This window comes from Trachinotus anak, unplaced genomic scaffold (assembly GCF_046630095.1).
Source record: "Trachinotus anak isolate AG129_WGS33_773 ecotype Australia unplaced genomic scaffold, CSIRO_AGI_Tana_v1 ptg000032l, whole genome shotgun sequence".
Classification (NCBI taxonomy): domain Eukaryota; kingdom Metazoa; phylum Chordata; class Actinopteri; order Carangiformes; family Carangidae; genus Trachinotus; species Trachinotus anak.
Window position 1 is genome coordinate 3,805,805 of NW_027273883.1, and position 13,830 is coordinate 3,819,634.

General features: G+C 42.1%; 1 protein-coding gene across 2 annotated transcripts in view; it reads right to left on the bottom strand.

The window, feature by feature from the left end:
• The window catches only part of syngap1b (synaptic Ras GTPase activating protein 1b), a 145,213-nt gene extending 131,595 nt beyond the window's left edge, over positions 1 to 13,618 (bottom strand). The window contains exons 1-3 of one of the 2 annotated variants that reach the window (XM_071468723.1): positions 11,803 to 13,618; positions 11,040 to 11,152; positions 8,979 to 9,084 (exon numbers count right to left, since the gene is read on the bottom strand). In XM_071468723.1, coding sequence (XP_071324824.1) covers positions 8,979 to 9,000 — 22 coding nt within the window. In that variant the 5' untranslated portion in view covers positions 9,001 to 9,084; positions 11,040 to 11,152; positions 11,803 to 13,618. The remainder of the gene's footprint in view (positions 1 to 8,978; positions 9,085 to 11,039; positions 11,153 to 11,802) is intronic. The other variant, XM_071468722.1, reaches the window with a different exon arrangement.
• Positions 13,619 to 13,830: the final 212 nt, after the last annotated feature.

Genomic DNA, 13,830 nt, shown 5'->3' on the forward strand with positions numbered 1-13,830 from the left:
ACACTCTTGCTCTATTACATTAAATCCAATCCAGAAAGCCCATAACTGCTCTGACTGGATCAAGCTTACACACACAGACACACACACACACACACACACACACACACACACACACACACACGACATTCAGTATTAAAATGAACATTTTTCTCTTACACACAGAATTTGAAATCTGATAATTAATACCTTTAAATAATGGCTCATCTCTTCAGTGAAGTAACATGCCTGGTTGTGGCCTGATACAGTAGAAAAATACTCAAATCGTGTGTGGGACTGTGTGAAAAGGAGACTAAATTTACCATCAGCTGTTGAGTGAGCCTGCTAACCTTTATGAAGTCCTTTGAGTGGAGGCAAAACTCTGCTACACACATATTGCACACAATGACATGAATGCACATAGAGAGACACAAACACACACGACGCACACATGAGACAAATACAGAGAATATAACCACTATTCCTGTGAAACTCGCAGGGAACAAATTGCTCTGATCTACATCTGAAATCAAGGCACAACCTACGTTATCTATTAAAAAAAAACACATCAGGTTGTAAAACCTTTCAAATGGTAATATGGTCCTTTAAAATGAAATGTGGGGTCTGCACACAATATAGCATAAGAAGAGTTTTTATTCCTAAGTCAGATATTCAGCCTCTGAAGAAGATGATCTCTACATCTACAAAATGATTAATGTTGAATGATGATCTTTTGATAATGTTTTATTCCAAATCTGATATGATGTGTTAGCATGTACTTGTTGTTAGGGCTGTCGTGAGAACTGGTATTTCAGTAGCAAGTTTTCTACAGTGGACGTCGTCAGTACTGCAGATGTGATGCTTCTGGGACTGACGAGGACAGCGTGAGAAACCCCCAAGTGTTCGAGTCTGACGTCAAGCACAAAAGTAAGAGGAGGAAGAAGGAAGGCAAACACAGGCTGTGGCCAAAATGTAAAAAAAAAAAAAGTCCTTTCCTAACGACTTCTCCATGACCTCCATTTAAAATATCATAAGGCCAAGTGAAGATGTGAAGGAGAATTCTTAAGGACTTAAGTGCGGGTGCAGCAACAGGTCTGCTGCGAGTCGTGGAAAAGAAAACACGGCGAGAGTCGCTGCGTTTGAGGCGGATCACCTGGGATGGTGTAGACAACCAAGAGCCGGTATGTGAACGGTGCCGCAGATCATTACAAACAAAAAAGTCAAACTTGTCTGAGCAGCTCAAAAACAAGAGAATGGATCTCTACATGTAATTGACAGTGAGTGAGTGACAGTTTTTCATATACTAGCAGCACAAAGGCTGATGTTATCTTGTTTAGGTTAATGTAACAGTAGCTCATTATGTTAGCTGGTTGCTCATAATGTCAGTTAGCTACCATATTATCTTTTATTCTGTAAAACTCTCACTTTTTCAATGAATATTTTCACACTGTTGGTCTGTCATCATGTTAGTAAATTTGCTTGCACACTGACTATAAGGAGGGGTGCGTGTGTGTGTGTGAATGTGTGGGAATTTGGTTTTGAGAATTGTGGAACTTCTTTGGTTTTGGTACAGACCAAATTTCTGGTAGTGACATAATTTGTGGTCCTGAGAGACTTTGTCATGTTTAAAACTATCCCAACTGTATTCCCCTGTGCACTGTGAATAGCACAGTGCACAGGGGTTATGATGTATATACTGCCTGCTTCCCATCAGGTTTCCAACACTTCACTTATCTTAATGAGATATGTACATTAAAATGGAATAGAGCCTGATGCTGAGGAAACTGGAATCCATAAATCCACCTCTGATAATAGAGCAGCAGCCAATTAACCATGTTTGTTTGCAAGAGCTGTCTGCTGCATGTTCAGCTGTACTCCATGTATCCTTCTCTGAAGTTGACATTCAGTTTACTATCACACAGGACTGAGAAAAATGGTACATTTTACCAGGAAAACATATAAACAAAGCCATCGATCGATTATCAAAATAGTTCGCTTTCTGCCAATCAATCAAGTAACTGTTTTGGCTCTAAAATGGTTCACGACCTAAAACACCTGAAAAAAAAATCATAAAAACTCACATACTGTTAAGGTCTAAAATATTCTATTTCTTTTGATATTTTAATGCATCGAAAGATGGATCTGGTTAATCATCTATTCATTCAGTTTCCCTGCCCACCTAATCCCTTTTCTGGCACACCTGGGGCTACAGCCTATCCCAGCATGCACTGGGTGGATGGCAGGACACTGGGCAGGTCGCCAGCCCATCACAGGTTGAGCACAGATAGGCAGACATCCACTCACGCTCACATTCATACCTACGGGCAATTTAGAGTCTCCACTCTGCCTGACTTGCACATCTTTGCGATGTGGGATGGAACCACAGAAAACCCACACAGGAAGAGCCAAAGATCAAACCTGGGTCTTCTGGCTGTGAGGCGATAGTGTAAATCGCAAAACTACCAAAACCTGCGGTGGATACTTTCATGACATCAAGTGCAGTAAAACACAGATTTGATTTAACCAACCACTGCACACACAAATTTTAGTAATTTTGCCTTGTGACTTTTCATGATTCTTTCATTATTTTAGTTGTTGATTTTTTTTTCTTGTTTAAAAGAGAAAGATTTGTCATGGAAATCATTTTATTGTAATTATTAGTCAGTAAATATAAAATATTAATTGATATTTTACCAGTTTTTCCAGAGTTCTTACATGTTGCTATGGCACTGCGCCCAAAATTACCACTTCACTGCTCAAAAAAAAAGGTGTAATCTTAGTTTAGAGCTCTTCAAATCTGTGTATTTGATTATGGAAAATTGAAATGTTTAAGTGGACTGAGGTAGGGTAACAAGCCAGTCGAGACAGTGTTGAGGAGAGCTGCTTACTAACTTGCACTACTATGACCAAGGGTTAAAATCTAAAACATGTAAAAAAAAAAAAAAAAAAAGAAAAAAAAAAGGGCATTAAACGTACTGAACATCGACGCCCCCATTGTTAAGTCAAGGTTTTATGCGTCACACTTATTCCAGAGTTGAATGGAGGTTTGGTTGAGCTGAGCTGGTACAATAATCTCCACGACCTGATATGACTGCTTCTCTCTACTGAAGTGAAGGAGACTGCAGCATCTCAGCATCAAACACACAACCAAACATGCACTGAGAAATGACACCAATACAAAACCAACACAAACAAACATATACACACAAACACACAGAGATAAAAATAGAAAAATGCCTGATGTGAATGGCTCTACAGGTGCCCGATTAAACACCCCGACAGTGCAGTATAGTCTTGTTCAGTGGTGGTGTAGCATGCTGAACGTCAGACTGAGCAGAGGGCTGAATTCCTCACTCAGAGACTGATAGCCTGACACTGATGTTTAATCCAGCTTCAGGCTTCAATGCACAGAGATGTTTTTTTTTTTCTATTAATTTCAGAGGCCATTATTTTACAGCCTGTGGTAGTGGCCCTTATTTTACTGGCCCTCTATCTGCTTCAGGCAGAATATTAAAAGGTACTTGAAATATACTACTTTGAGCGTGCATGACATAGGAAATGATAAAACCCCCCTAGTGTACTGTACATATTTGAATTATGCACAATATTATATAACACAGGATATAATATGTGAAAAATGGGTTTCATAAAATATTTCATTAAAAAGTTTCACCGTTCAATATCTTATAATTACATAATTTGACTGCATCTGCAGGTATAATGTAATGCCAGCCTCAACACTCTCAAATGAAGGATTGAATAAAAGCCCTTCATGCCATGAATTCATCTTTAAAAAATAATCTATCCATTGATCACCCAGCGACTCACACTACTGACATATGTACAGTGTAACTTCTCACACTGCCGAGGGCATTTGGGTAAAACCTCACAGTTCTGAATCACGGCCATCCATGGGATTGGATGACATCATGCCTGCAAACCTTATGAGCCAACCATATCCGGAGGGAGATCATTATCCCGGATTGGCAGCCCTCTGATTGGCTCAGGAGAGAGGAGCCAGCTCATCCTGACCTTTTTGCTGTGAGTGAATCCTGACAAGATCAATCAAAAGCCAAGCCCCCCCCCCCCCCCACACACACACACACACACACACACACACACACACACACACAAACCCATTGAGTCATTCCACTCAGGCTTTGCAGCAGAATTGAATTACCCACCCACCAAAAGTGTAGCTGAATCTAAAAAGCCACTCCTCCCAGCGACTCAGTTCCAGCAGCCCCCATGTAGATTCCCCCCAGTATCACTAAAGCACTAAAGGCTCTTAGAGGATAAGGCCATGGGCATTCTTTACTGAAGCTAGTTTAGTGTTGGGCAACAGATAGAAAAAAAAGAGAAAAGAGGATCAGCTGAAAACTGAACTCAGTCTATTGATACTGAACAAAACGACACAGAGTGACGACACAACTCGACTAAGGCTTGCCAAAAATAAACCACATGAATCCTTCCATGGACAGTCCGTGAAGCAAGAAATTACATCCATGTTCTATTATATTATTGCACTGTGAGGCCTAGCTCATACTATATCCAGTTGACGTTCTATATTTTTGGGGACTGGACTACAAACAGCCCCAAAGGTGATCAAAGATGCATCCACATGTCCAGATCTCACCTGGGACATCTGTACTTCCACTTGTTAGATTATGAGTGGATCCCTGTAGTGCAGATATATTTTATGCTTCAGAAGTCGCCTACTGATCGACCTCCAGGGTATCAAAGACCTTGAAGAGAAGATAATACGTTTTTAAACAGGCTTAGAAGGTGACTGCTATGCACCACCCTATGTGCTTATTCACTGGAACCCACTGATGAATATGTAAAATATTACATAGGCACATTTACATGAAAGCCCGCTGAACTCTGATTGACTTTCTATCCGCAGACCAGAATGATGACTTGAGTGATATTTCCTCAGTGTCTTGACATCCTTGCATGTCTTTCACAGGAAAGCTTTGGGGACGCTTGAAAAAGCTGAAGGCAGACACTGGTTTGACATTTAGAAGTGCTGACTTCCCACATCTAGTAAGGAATTCGGCCAGCAAATTTAAAACGTCCCTGAACTTGGACAGGGGGTCCTTTGATTCGTGAAGCATCAGATCACTGAAGATCTGTCAACACCTACTGAGAAGCTCTCCGGCTGGAGGATTCAGCTCCACTTGTGTGATTAAAAGCAAATCACTTCTCCCGAATGCTCATCACAGGCCGATTCGGCCGGTAATTCAACACAACACTTGAAAAAGCCACCGCGAACGCATCTCCTGTACACTCAGCGCCCCACTGGAGAATGAATGGGCTCTCTCTTTCGACAGATCATCGGTGCACAGGGCTAGATGAATCTCGCGCATGCAGTACAGTAATAGCCTAACAGATGATGGTCCTTGGCACAGCCTGAGTAGTGGAGGGGTGTAAGACAGTCCCTTATGTCACATGGGAGAAAGAGAGGGAAAGAGAAGGAGGGAAGAGAGGAGTGCTGCAGTGCATTGGTGGTGTGCTGTCTCTTTAACTATGGCCATGCTTGACAGGAGCTGCTGTATCAAACTACTGTAAAATCGACAAGGCTAGGGATAGCTCCGTGGCTGGCTGCTTGCTTCCATAGTGTCCATCTGCACTCATGGATGCAGCCATTGTAGAGGAGGGAAAAAAGAGGGAGAGAGAGGAGAGACAGTGAGGGGGTAGAAGAGCATGTATATGTGTGTGTGTGTGTGTGTGGGTGGGTGGTTCAGTATGAAGGGGGTTCGACCACAGTGGAGTAGAGAGGGAGAGAAAGAAAAAAAGAGGGAGAAAGAGATAGACGGAAAGGAGGTGTGAGTTTAAGACAGCGAATGAGGGAGGAAAAAGATTTAGCCAAGATAGGAAGGCCCATCTCTGCTGCTGCTGCCTGCCTCCCACTAACTGCCTGTTCATGTGAGCCGGTACTTGGCATGACTGCAAATGGCTTGCCTGGTACATTAGCTTAACACACTCGTCAATGTGGGCTCAAATACATCTGCAGGATCGCTGAACGTTTTTTTTTTATCCCCCTTCTCCTGTTATGTGGATCTATATCACATCACAAATCAATTTCCCACTGATATCAGTCGTCTTACCACATATTTTATCTCTAGATGTTGAGTCACTGTGCAGCAATAAATATCACACAGTGTTACATAATCTCTTTGAGTAACCATGGAGCTTCTAATGTATAGGTAGACAGCAGAGATAGACTATCTTGAGCTGGTTGGCCAAAACATGCACTAGCGCTGCATTCGAGATTGATTCTCACTATAGATTGTTGCTCTGATTGATCTTTTGTTCTATAAAATATCAGAAAACAGAAATACATCACACAAGTTCCCAAAATCCAAGATGCCATCTTCATTCACAATTGCATATTTCGCCCAACACAAAAACCAAAAAGACTCAGTCGATTAACGATCAGGGAAATCAGGGAAAACAGCAAATTCTCACAATTTAGAAGCTGGAACCAGTAAATATTTTGACTGCTTCTAAAATATTTCCATGATTAATTACTGATAAAAAACATTTGTTGATAAATTTCCTGTTGAGCGACGACTAGTTTTGGCACCACTAAATATAAACATGCTCTTTTAATTGAAAACATAGTAGGGCTTCAATTATTGTTTTATTATCGATCAATCTGATTAGTCATTTGATCGATAATTTTTCAGAAAATTGAGAAAAATCTCCATCCACATTTCCCCAGTTTCCCGTCACAGCAGACAAAGCAAACCAGAAAAGATTCACATTTAAAAGCTTAAATGGGACGATTTTTACATATTTACTTAAAATATTATTAATAACGATTAATTGATTATCAAAATAGTTGCCGATTATTTCTCAATCAATCCACTAATCAACCAACTGTTTCAAGAGTAATACAGGCATTTAAGGGAGCATATAGGCGGACTTATGGATTTCACAATATAAATAATATACAGTGCAGCACATACTGCTAGAAAATAAACAGGTTTACAGGTGTCATCAGATTTTAAATGCAACTTGTGCAGTTATTAAGTTTCAACTGTAAAACCTGACGGCAGATTGATGTATTTCCATATTGACACGCTTCATAATTCAGCTTACGGCTAAATCCTCAGCAGTTGTACCAAATTGGATAAGACTAAACACTGCTTAGCTCCAAATACAATGTCTAAAATGAAACAGTACTGTGCAATCACAGAGAAAGAGTGTTCAGTGCCATCGCTGGCAGGTTTTGAAGGTGCAGCACTGTGCTCACAATTTCCTGGCAATGACTGCCAGAGTGGGTTTGCACACAAGCACACACACACACACACACACACACACACACACACACACACACACACACACACACACACACAGTAACATACACGAGCACACAGTGGTAGAGCATCTCACCAACATTATGCAACCAACTTCTATAGCTGCACTTGCACAAGAGGGCATTTTGGCCATTATCTGTTTTGCTCTGAGGGAATAAAGAAGCAGAGTGAAAAGGAGCTGAGCTGCCTGCCACAGTTAAATCAGTCTCTCTTTTCATGTGCAGCTCAGATGATGACTCCAGGGTCGCGGCGAAGTCCAGAAAGCTGAAAAGTTGAGTTTTTTTCAGGTCAAGATTAGTCTCCATTTTGGAGGCACACGTATTGTTCTGCAGGGGGTTACAGGTCTGTGAGCGCGTGCTTGGGTCCACACATACACCACCATTCGCTCTCACCCTCCCAGTCACATGCAGCACACCTCCACTCTCTCCTGAACCCACACACTGACTACACACCGCTCTCTTTCTCTCTTTGTCACACACACACACTCACATCTACTCGCACAGATCCAGTTCCTCCCCAATCCCTACAGCTTCTGGCATCTGCCCTCCCTGATAACAGGTACTCACACAACCCACGACACCCCGAGTCCTTCACGGTTCCTCCAAACTTTGCACTGGGCGTTCCATCTCACTCCGCTCTGACTCTGGCCATCACGTTTAAGGAGTTTGCTAGTGGTTTGCGACTGGATGGATGTGAGGCAGCTCACTGCAGCACGCCTGCTCACATATAGCATTAGTCACAGTTGCAGTGCAACGATACCGAGGGGAATCTGCCTTTACCGTACACCGAAGCGCCTTTCACCCACTCACACTCAAGTACGGGGCAATAAAAGACCAAGTAGCCTCTCATTTTGATGTCATCTACATATTTTAGCGGGCTGAAGTTTTTGCCCACAGGAAGCAGGATACAGTCCATTGAGGCTATTCACAAAATTCCAAACACATTCCATAAGATACTACAGAAAACTACAAGTCCCTACAGGAATATTCCATCAATAGCAAGGGTTAAAAACGTAATTAAGTGATAAAAGGACACTAAACACCTTACACTACCCTGAGGACGCCTATAAGAATATTATAGGAACATTACACCAAAAAATATAATGAACCTTTAAGGATGATAAAAGCAGTATAAACTCCACAGTGAATGAACATTAGACAAGTATGATCTTGTGGCTGTAAACTCCTGATGAGCACCGCATGTATTCTATAACACCATGGGATTATCAGTGGAATATTTTAGGGACATTACACCATTTATTCCATCACCGCTGCGTGGCTGCTCTCAAACGGAGGAATGCACTTACACTGAGTACACCGTGACACCAGTACACATGCATACCTTATTACAATACTATAATTGCCGCATGCACAGGTCTGTATGGACACACGCTGCGCTGGATTCCCAGTGCGTGTGTGCATGTGTGGGCATCTATCTGGAAGGCACTCCGGGCTATTTCTATGCACCTGTCGGCTATGGTGCGTTTAGATATGCCTACTGCATATGATAGTAACAGAGAGACAGAGGGAGAAGAGAGGGACAGAGAGACAGAGACAGAGAGAGAGGGAGGGAGAGAGAGAGAGAGAGAGAGAGAGGATGGTGAGAAACGGGGGAGGAGGACAGAAAAAGGAAGATGCAGTGGATGACAAAAAATATAAAATATCTGCTCTGTCTTACCTTGAAAGGGAACATAGGACATGTTCCAACGGCATTGAACGTAGGCTTTGCGTCTCGGCGGTCTCTCGGCGCTCAGAAGTAACGGGGAACCAAATTAGAAATAAATCTGAAAAATAAAAATTAAAAAACACGCGATTTACTGCTATTCACAGTGGGAGCCGAAGGAGAGGCCAATATTCCGCTGTTATAAAAACTGGCATCATAATCCACGACCGCTTATAAAGCGCCTGGTTCCCGGTGCATAAAAAAATACAGGATGCAGAAATGTGTGTGTGTGTGTGTGTGTGTGTGTGTGTGTGAGTGAGTGAGTGTGTGTGCGTGTGTGTATATGTATGTGTGTGTTTATTTGCACGCTGCTGTTGAGGTGTGAGGGTGAAACACGAGTGAGTGAGTGAGAGAGAGAGGGAGAGAGAGGAAGAGAGAGAGAGAGAGAGAGAGAGAGAGAGAGAGAGAGAGAGAGAGGAAGAGAGAGAGAAGGGGGTGGAGGACTGGGCACGCACGCGTGTGCGTGTTTCTCTCTCTCCGTGTGTGTGTGTGCGTGTACGTGTGTGCGTGTGTGTGGGCGCGCACATTTCCCAATATCTATAACCTATCTTTAGCCCTGTGCATTTTACATTTCGTGCTGGTCTCTTTAAAAAAAAAGATATTTCAATAATGTTGCAGTGAGTCTAAATTCACTGTACTGCTGCAGGCTGTAGGCTAGTGTGTGTGCGTGCGTGTGTGTGCGTGCGTGTGTGTGTGTATATGTGTGTGTGTGTGTGTGTGTGTGTGTGAGTAATGCCAATGCCGGATTAAACTCCAGAGGGGTCCCAGGGCAAAAATGTTATTTATTAATTTATTTTTTTATTCCTCTATTGACCCCCCCCCCCCCCCCCCCCCCCCCCCCCGCCACGACCACAGTACATGGCATCATTTCCCCAGCAACCAGAAACCAGCCAACTCTCTCCAGCTGAAATGATACCTTGATTAAAGGAGCTATTGCTAAATAGCCGGCGTTAAACTTCATTCCTTCACTCACAGTCTCTAGTAGGCTAATAGAAAACAACACCAGGGCTAACGCTTGTTTCTATCTCTTTTTTCTAACTGAAGTTAGCATGCTAACCAGCTAGCCCACTGGCCCGCCTCCTCTTTCCGATAGCGAGTCACTGCAGCCTAATCTGCCCTGAAGACGTAGCGCTGCTCAGAGGGTGTATAATAACCTCGTAAACCTGTCAACTTGTATTAGTCGATGGCCAAAGCTCCTGTCAAGCAACAATAACCACCACACAGAACTTACAAATAGCCCCATTCATCGATTAGTCAATAGAAATGCATGTTATCGGGCGCTGTTCGCGTTAGGGGTTAGTCAGCAGGGAAATTAGTTGGCATCAAATGACGTGCGAAAGGAAAAAAAGAACACATGGAATGACATCAGGCTGAAATAGCTTCCGATTTGTGAATATTAGCTAATTTTCCCAATTTGCTATCATACTCAACATTTTGTATTATTACCAGGTAGTCTCACACACACACACACACACACACACACACAGAGACACACACACACACACAAACAAAACTTAACGATTTAAATCATGTTAACTAGGACTTCGGGGAACAATGATGGGCAGACAATAATTGTCAGACGCGTTGATGATGAAGATAATTGCAGTCTACAGTGCTCCTGTGATGAAAAGTACCTTTTCTATGAGTTAATTACCTGACACAAGAAAAAAATCTAACAAATTTAATAAAACACAACTTTAAAAACAAATTAGCACAATATAAATAGCTAAGGTCTGAAGAGCAGATGTTGACGGAGTCCCTCTTCATGACTGGAGCCACAAGCTGCGAAGATTCCTGCCTCCCCAGTTGGTGATCCAGCCCAAAGGTAGGCTGCCTATGATTCACACACCACTACACTTTGCATCGTGAAATATAACTTACTTTTTATTACTTACTTTAACTTACTTTGTATTTTAACGCAAACTTTAGGGACAAATTAAAAGAGGATTTTTTTACCTCATTTGTCATATTAATGAGCTCATTAGGATCATGATAACACAGACTTGTGTGACATACCGGTGTTACTTCCACAGGTGAGAGGCCGCCAGGTCAGTAACTGTCTCCCGGCTCTTTAAACTCTTCCAGACCTGCTGACAGGCTCATTTTCTCTCGCAGTGTCTAGATGGCAACTGACAACAAATACTGACAATAAAGTTGGATTCTATTCGACAACAACTGTCCTTTACCTCAGCACGAAAGAGAAAAACTCATGCGGCGCCGGATTTCAGCACATGACCAAACACAGGAACTGCATCATGAAGAGAAACTGCGGAGCCAAAATGGCGCCCTGAGTTGGCGTATGCTGCCTTTGGGTGGGCTTGGAAAAATAAAAACACTACAAGTTAAGCAAAAATATAACTCTAATGTAAAAAAAAAAAAAAAAAAAAAAAAAAGTAGAAGTGTAAATATTATAGTTTAGGTTGCAGAGTTGAAACATATTAGTTCATGGAGCTGAATTGGCTGCAGCTGTAAATGTTCAGCATACACAGGGTTTCTGCAGGGTTCAAATGAAATTTAAGACCTCACCAGGTCATCTTCATTTACCATGGAATGAGATTTTATTCCTTTGCCATAATAACAGCCAAAGTGAAGGAGAGGGAAGTTGTTTGTTATTGTAACACATTTTTGTGCAGCACCTCCAGCTTTACTAAACAACAATTCAACAATCACTGCAGAAACATGATGAATTCAACTGGAAGTGATTTTTCCAGTTAGAAAGACCTGCAGATACAATGTTGGCGGATTATAAAGGGAAACAACAGCACCGAGGCTGACTTACACGCAGACTCCCGGCTCATTTACAGGTGCTTACACGGCTGTCCTGCATGTCTCCTCTCTGCTCCTGTGCTGTTTCATCCAAAATCACCTGAAAACGTGTGGCAGCGCCGGCCGTCATCGCTTCCGCCTCAGAGGGGCAGGTGAGGGGACGCAGAGCCCCGGCTTTAATGTTGAGGTGTGACCGCCGCCTTGTGGCCGAACCCAGCGGCTGCAGCTGCAGGTGCGGCCGGGGCCAGGAGGGGAAGCAGCCCTGAAAACAGCAAATAACCAGGCGAGGGATGGAGACGTATTTGACAGATGTTGAACCTTACCTCCCTTTCAGTTTCCCCACTTTTTTATAAATGTAGGCTACAACTCATGTTTTGGGGTTCAGATTCTCACAAGGGGAGATAGGACAGAGATGGCTCTGTTCCATCCTCTAAATAACATTTCAAAGCTGTACTATTTTTTCCAGTCTGCCATCTTTTTAGTTTCAGTTGAATTCTTAATGTAACACACCTGTGCAGTAATAGGCCTTTTTCACAGCAGACACAGTCATAGTCAGAAAAGCACAGGTGCTACTAGTAACGTTCACAGTGGCTCTGTATTATTGAGGTGTCTATGCATGACAGTGAGCCAGCATGCCAATACAAAGGGCCTGGAAGTCAGCCTTCATCAATGTTATCATTTAAACCTGTGTTTTTACTTGTCATTATTTTTTTTGTTGTTGTTAAAAAGGTCTAACTGATGCACCTTCAGATCCTCAGACTTGCAAGCGACCAGCAGCTGTCGGCACACAAGCGTTTCTCAACTTACCCCCAGAAATGCAAAAAGCTTTAATTAACCATGTTTTATGCGCAATTTTGACTGAACACCTGCAAAGTAAAACCTTTCACATTCAAATGAAAAAAGGAGTGACAACATGATTTCAATTGTTATTGCCTCTGCTTCTCTGAAATACAATATGTCACAGGCCTTAGACAGATACGAGGTATTAGTCCTTGGAGTCATTATTTGGCATCTCCATTCATCTTGAAAACTCATTGTAACTGGCGCAAGCACAAAATAAACATCTGTCTTTCACTTGGCAGCAGCAGTAAATTTTCTGCCAAAAAAAAGAAAGTCGTTAATCCCTCCTACAGGATATATTCGGCTTAAATGCAATTTATCATCCCCATCAGACTAATTTAGAGGGAATCTCACCAACATTGTTTGATTACCACCTACAGTGGTAGTGATAAATGTCAAGAGAAACACCTCACCTCACCTTGCTCTATCTTTCACTTAAAAGTAAAAAGCTCCCCCACTTTTCAGAGGAGCATTTTATAGAGATGTATGAAAATAGCATCTTTAAAGTTTTGGTGCCTTTCATAGTGTAGACTGTCTTAGGCGTTACCGATGACCTGGGCTAATATTTATCGTGCTGCTAAGAATGACATTTTTGACTGAAGTGAAAGATAAGCAAAGATACTCACAAACTCAAGAGCTCCAGAGGTCTAAGTCAGTGAGGAGAGGATCCTGTGTGACTGCAGTGCAGAAACAGACATGAACACACATCTTCTGACATGATTAGGAGTGATTGTACAAATACATATCTAATCAAAATAAATATGCACAGCTCAGAAAAGGGTTTGCATAACTCTCCATGCATCTTTGTTGGCACTCAGCTCTCCTTATTATATAATCTATCTAATGTAGATCACATACCAGAGGCACACCTTCCTCCCTGCTCCAGTTTGGTTCTCTTTTTGTTTCCATTTCACCCACTAACCTATTTTTCCATCATTATTTTTATATCTATATACAATCAATGTTAATATCACATTAGAGGCAAAATCTGAGCCAATATTAGTGAAATTTTGGGGGCACCGAACACAACATACTGTGTGATCACAGAGAAAATTAAGTAGGGTTTACTGTCACAGCTTGAATTGATCAAAATCTGAAAATCTGTGCTGTGTCCACTTCAAATACAGCTCTTATCAGGTATTCCACAAGGGTCAAAGGTCATCAGTTATGGTGTGTTTTTTAAGATATGCTGTGTGTACTA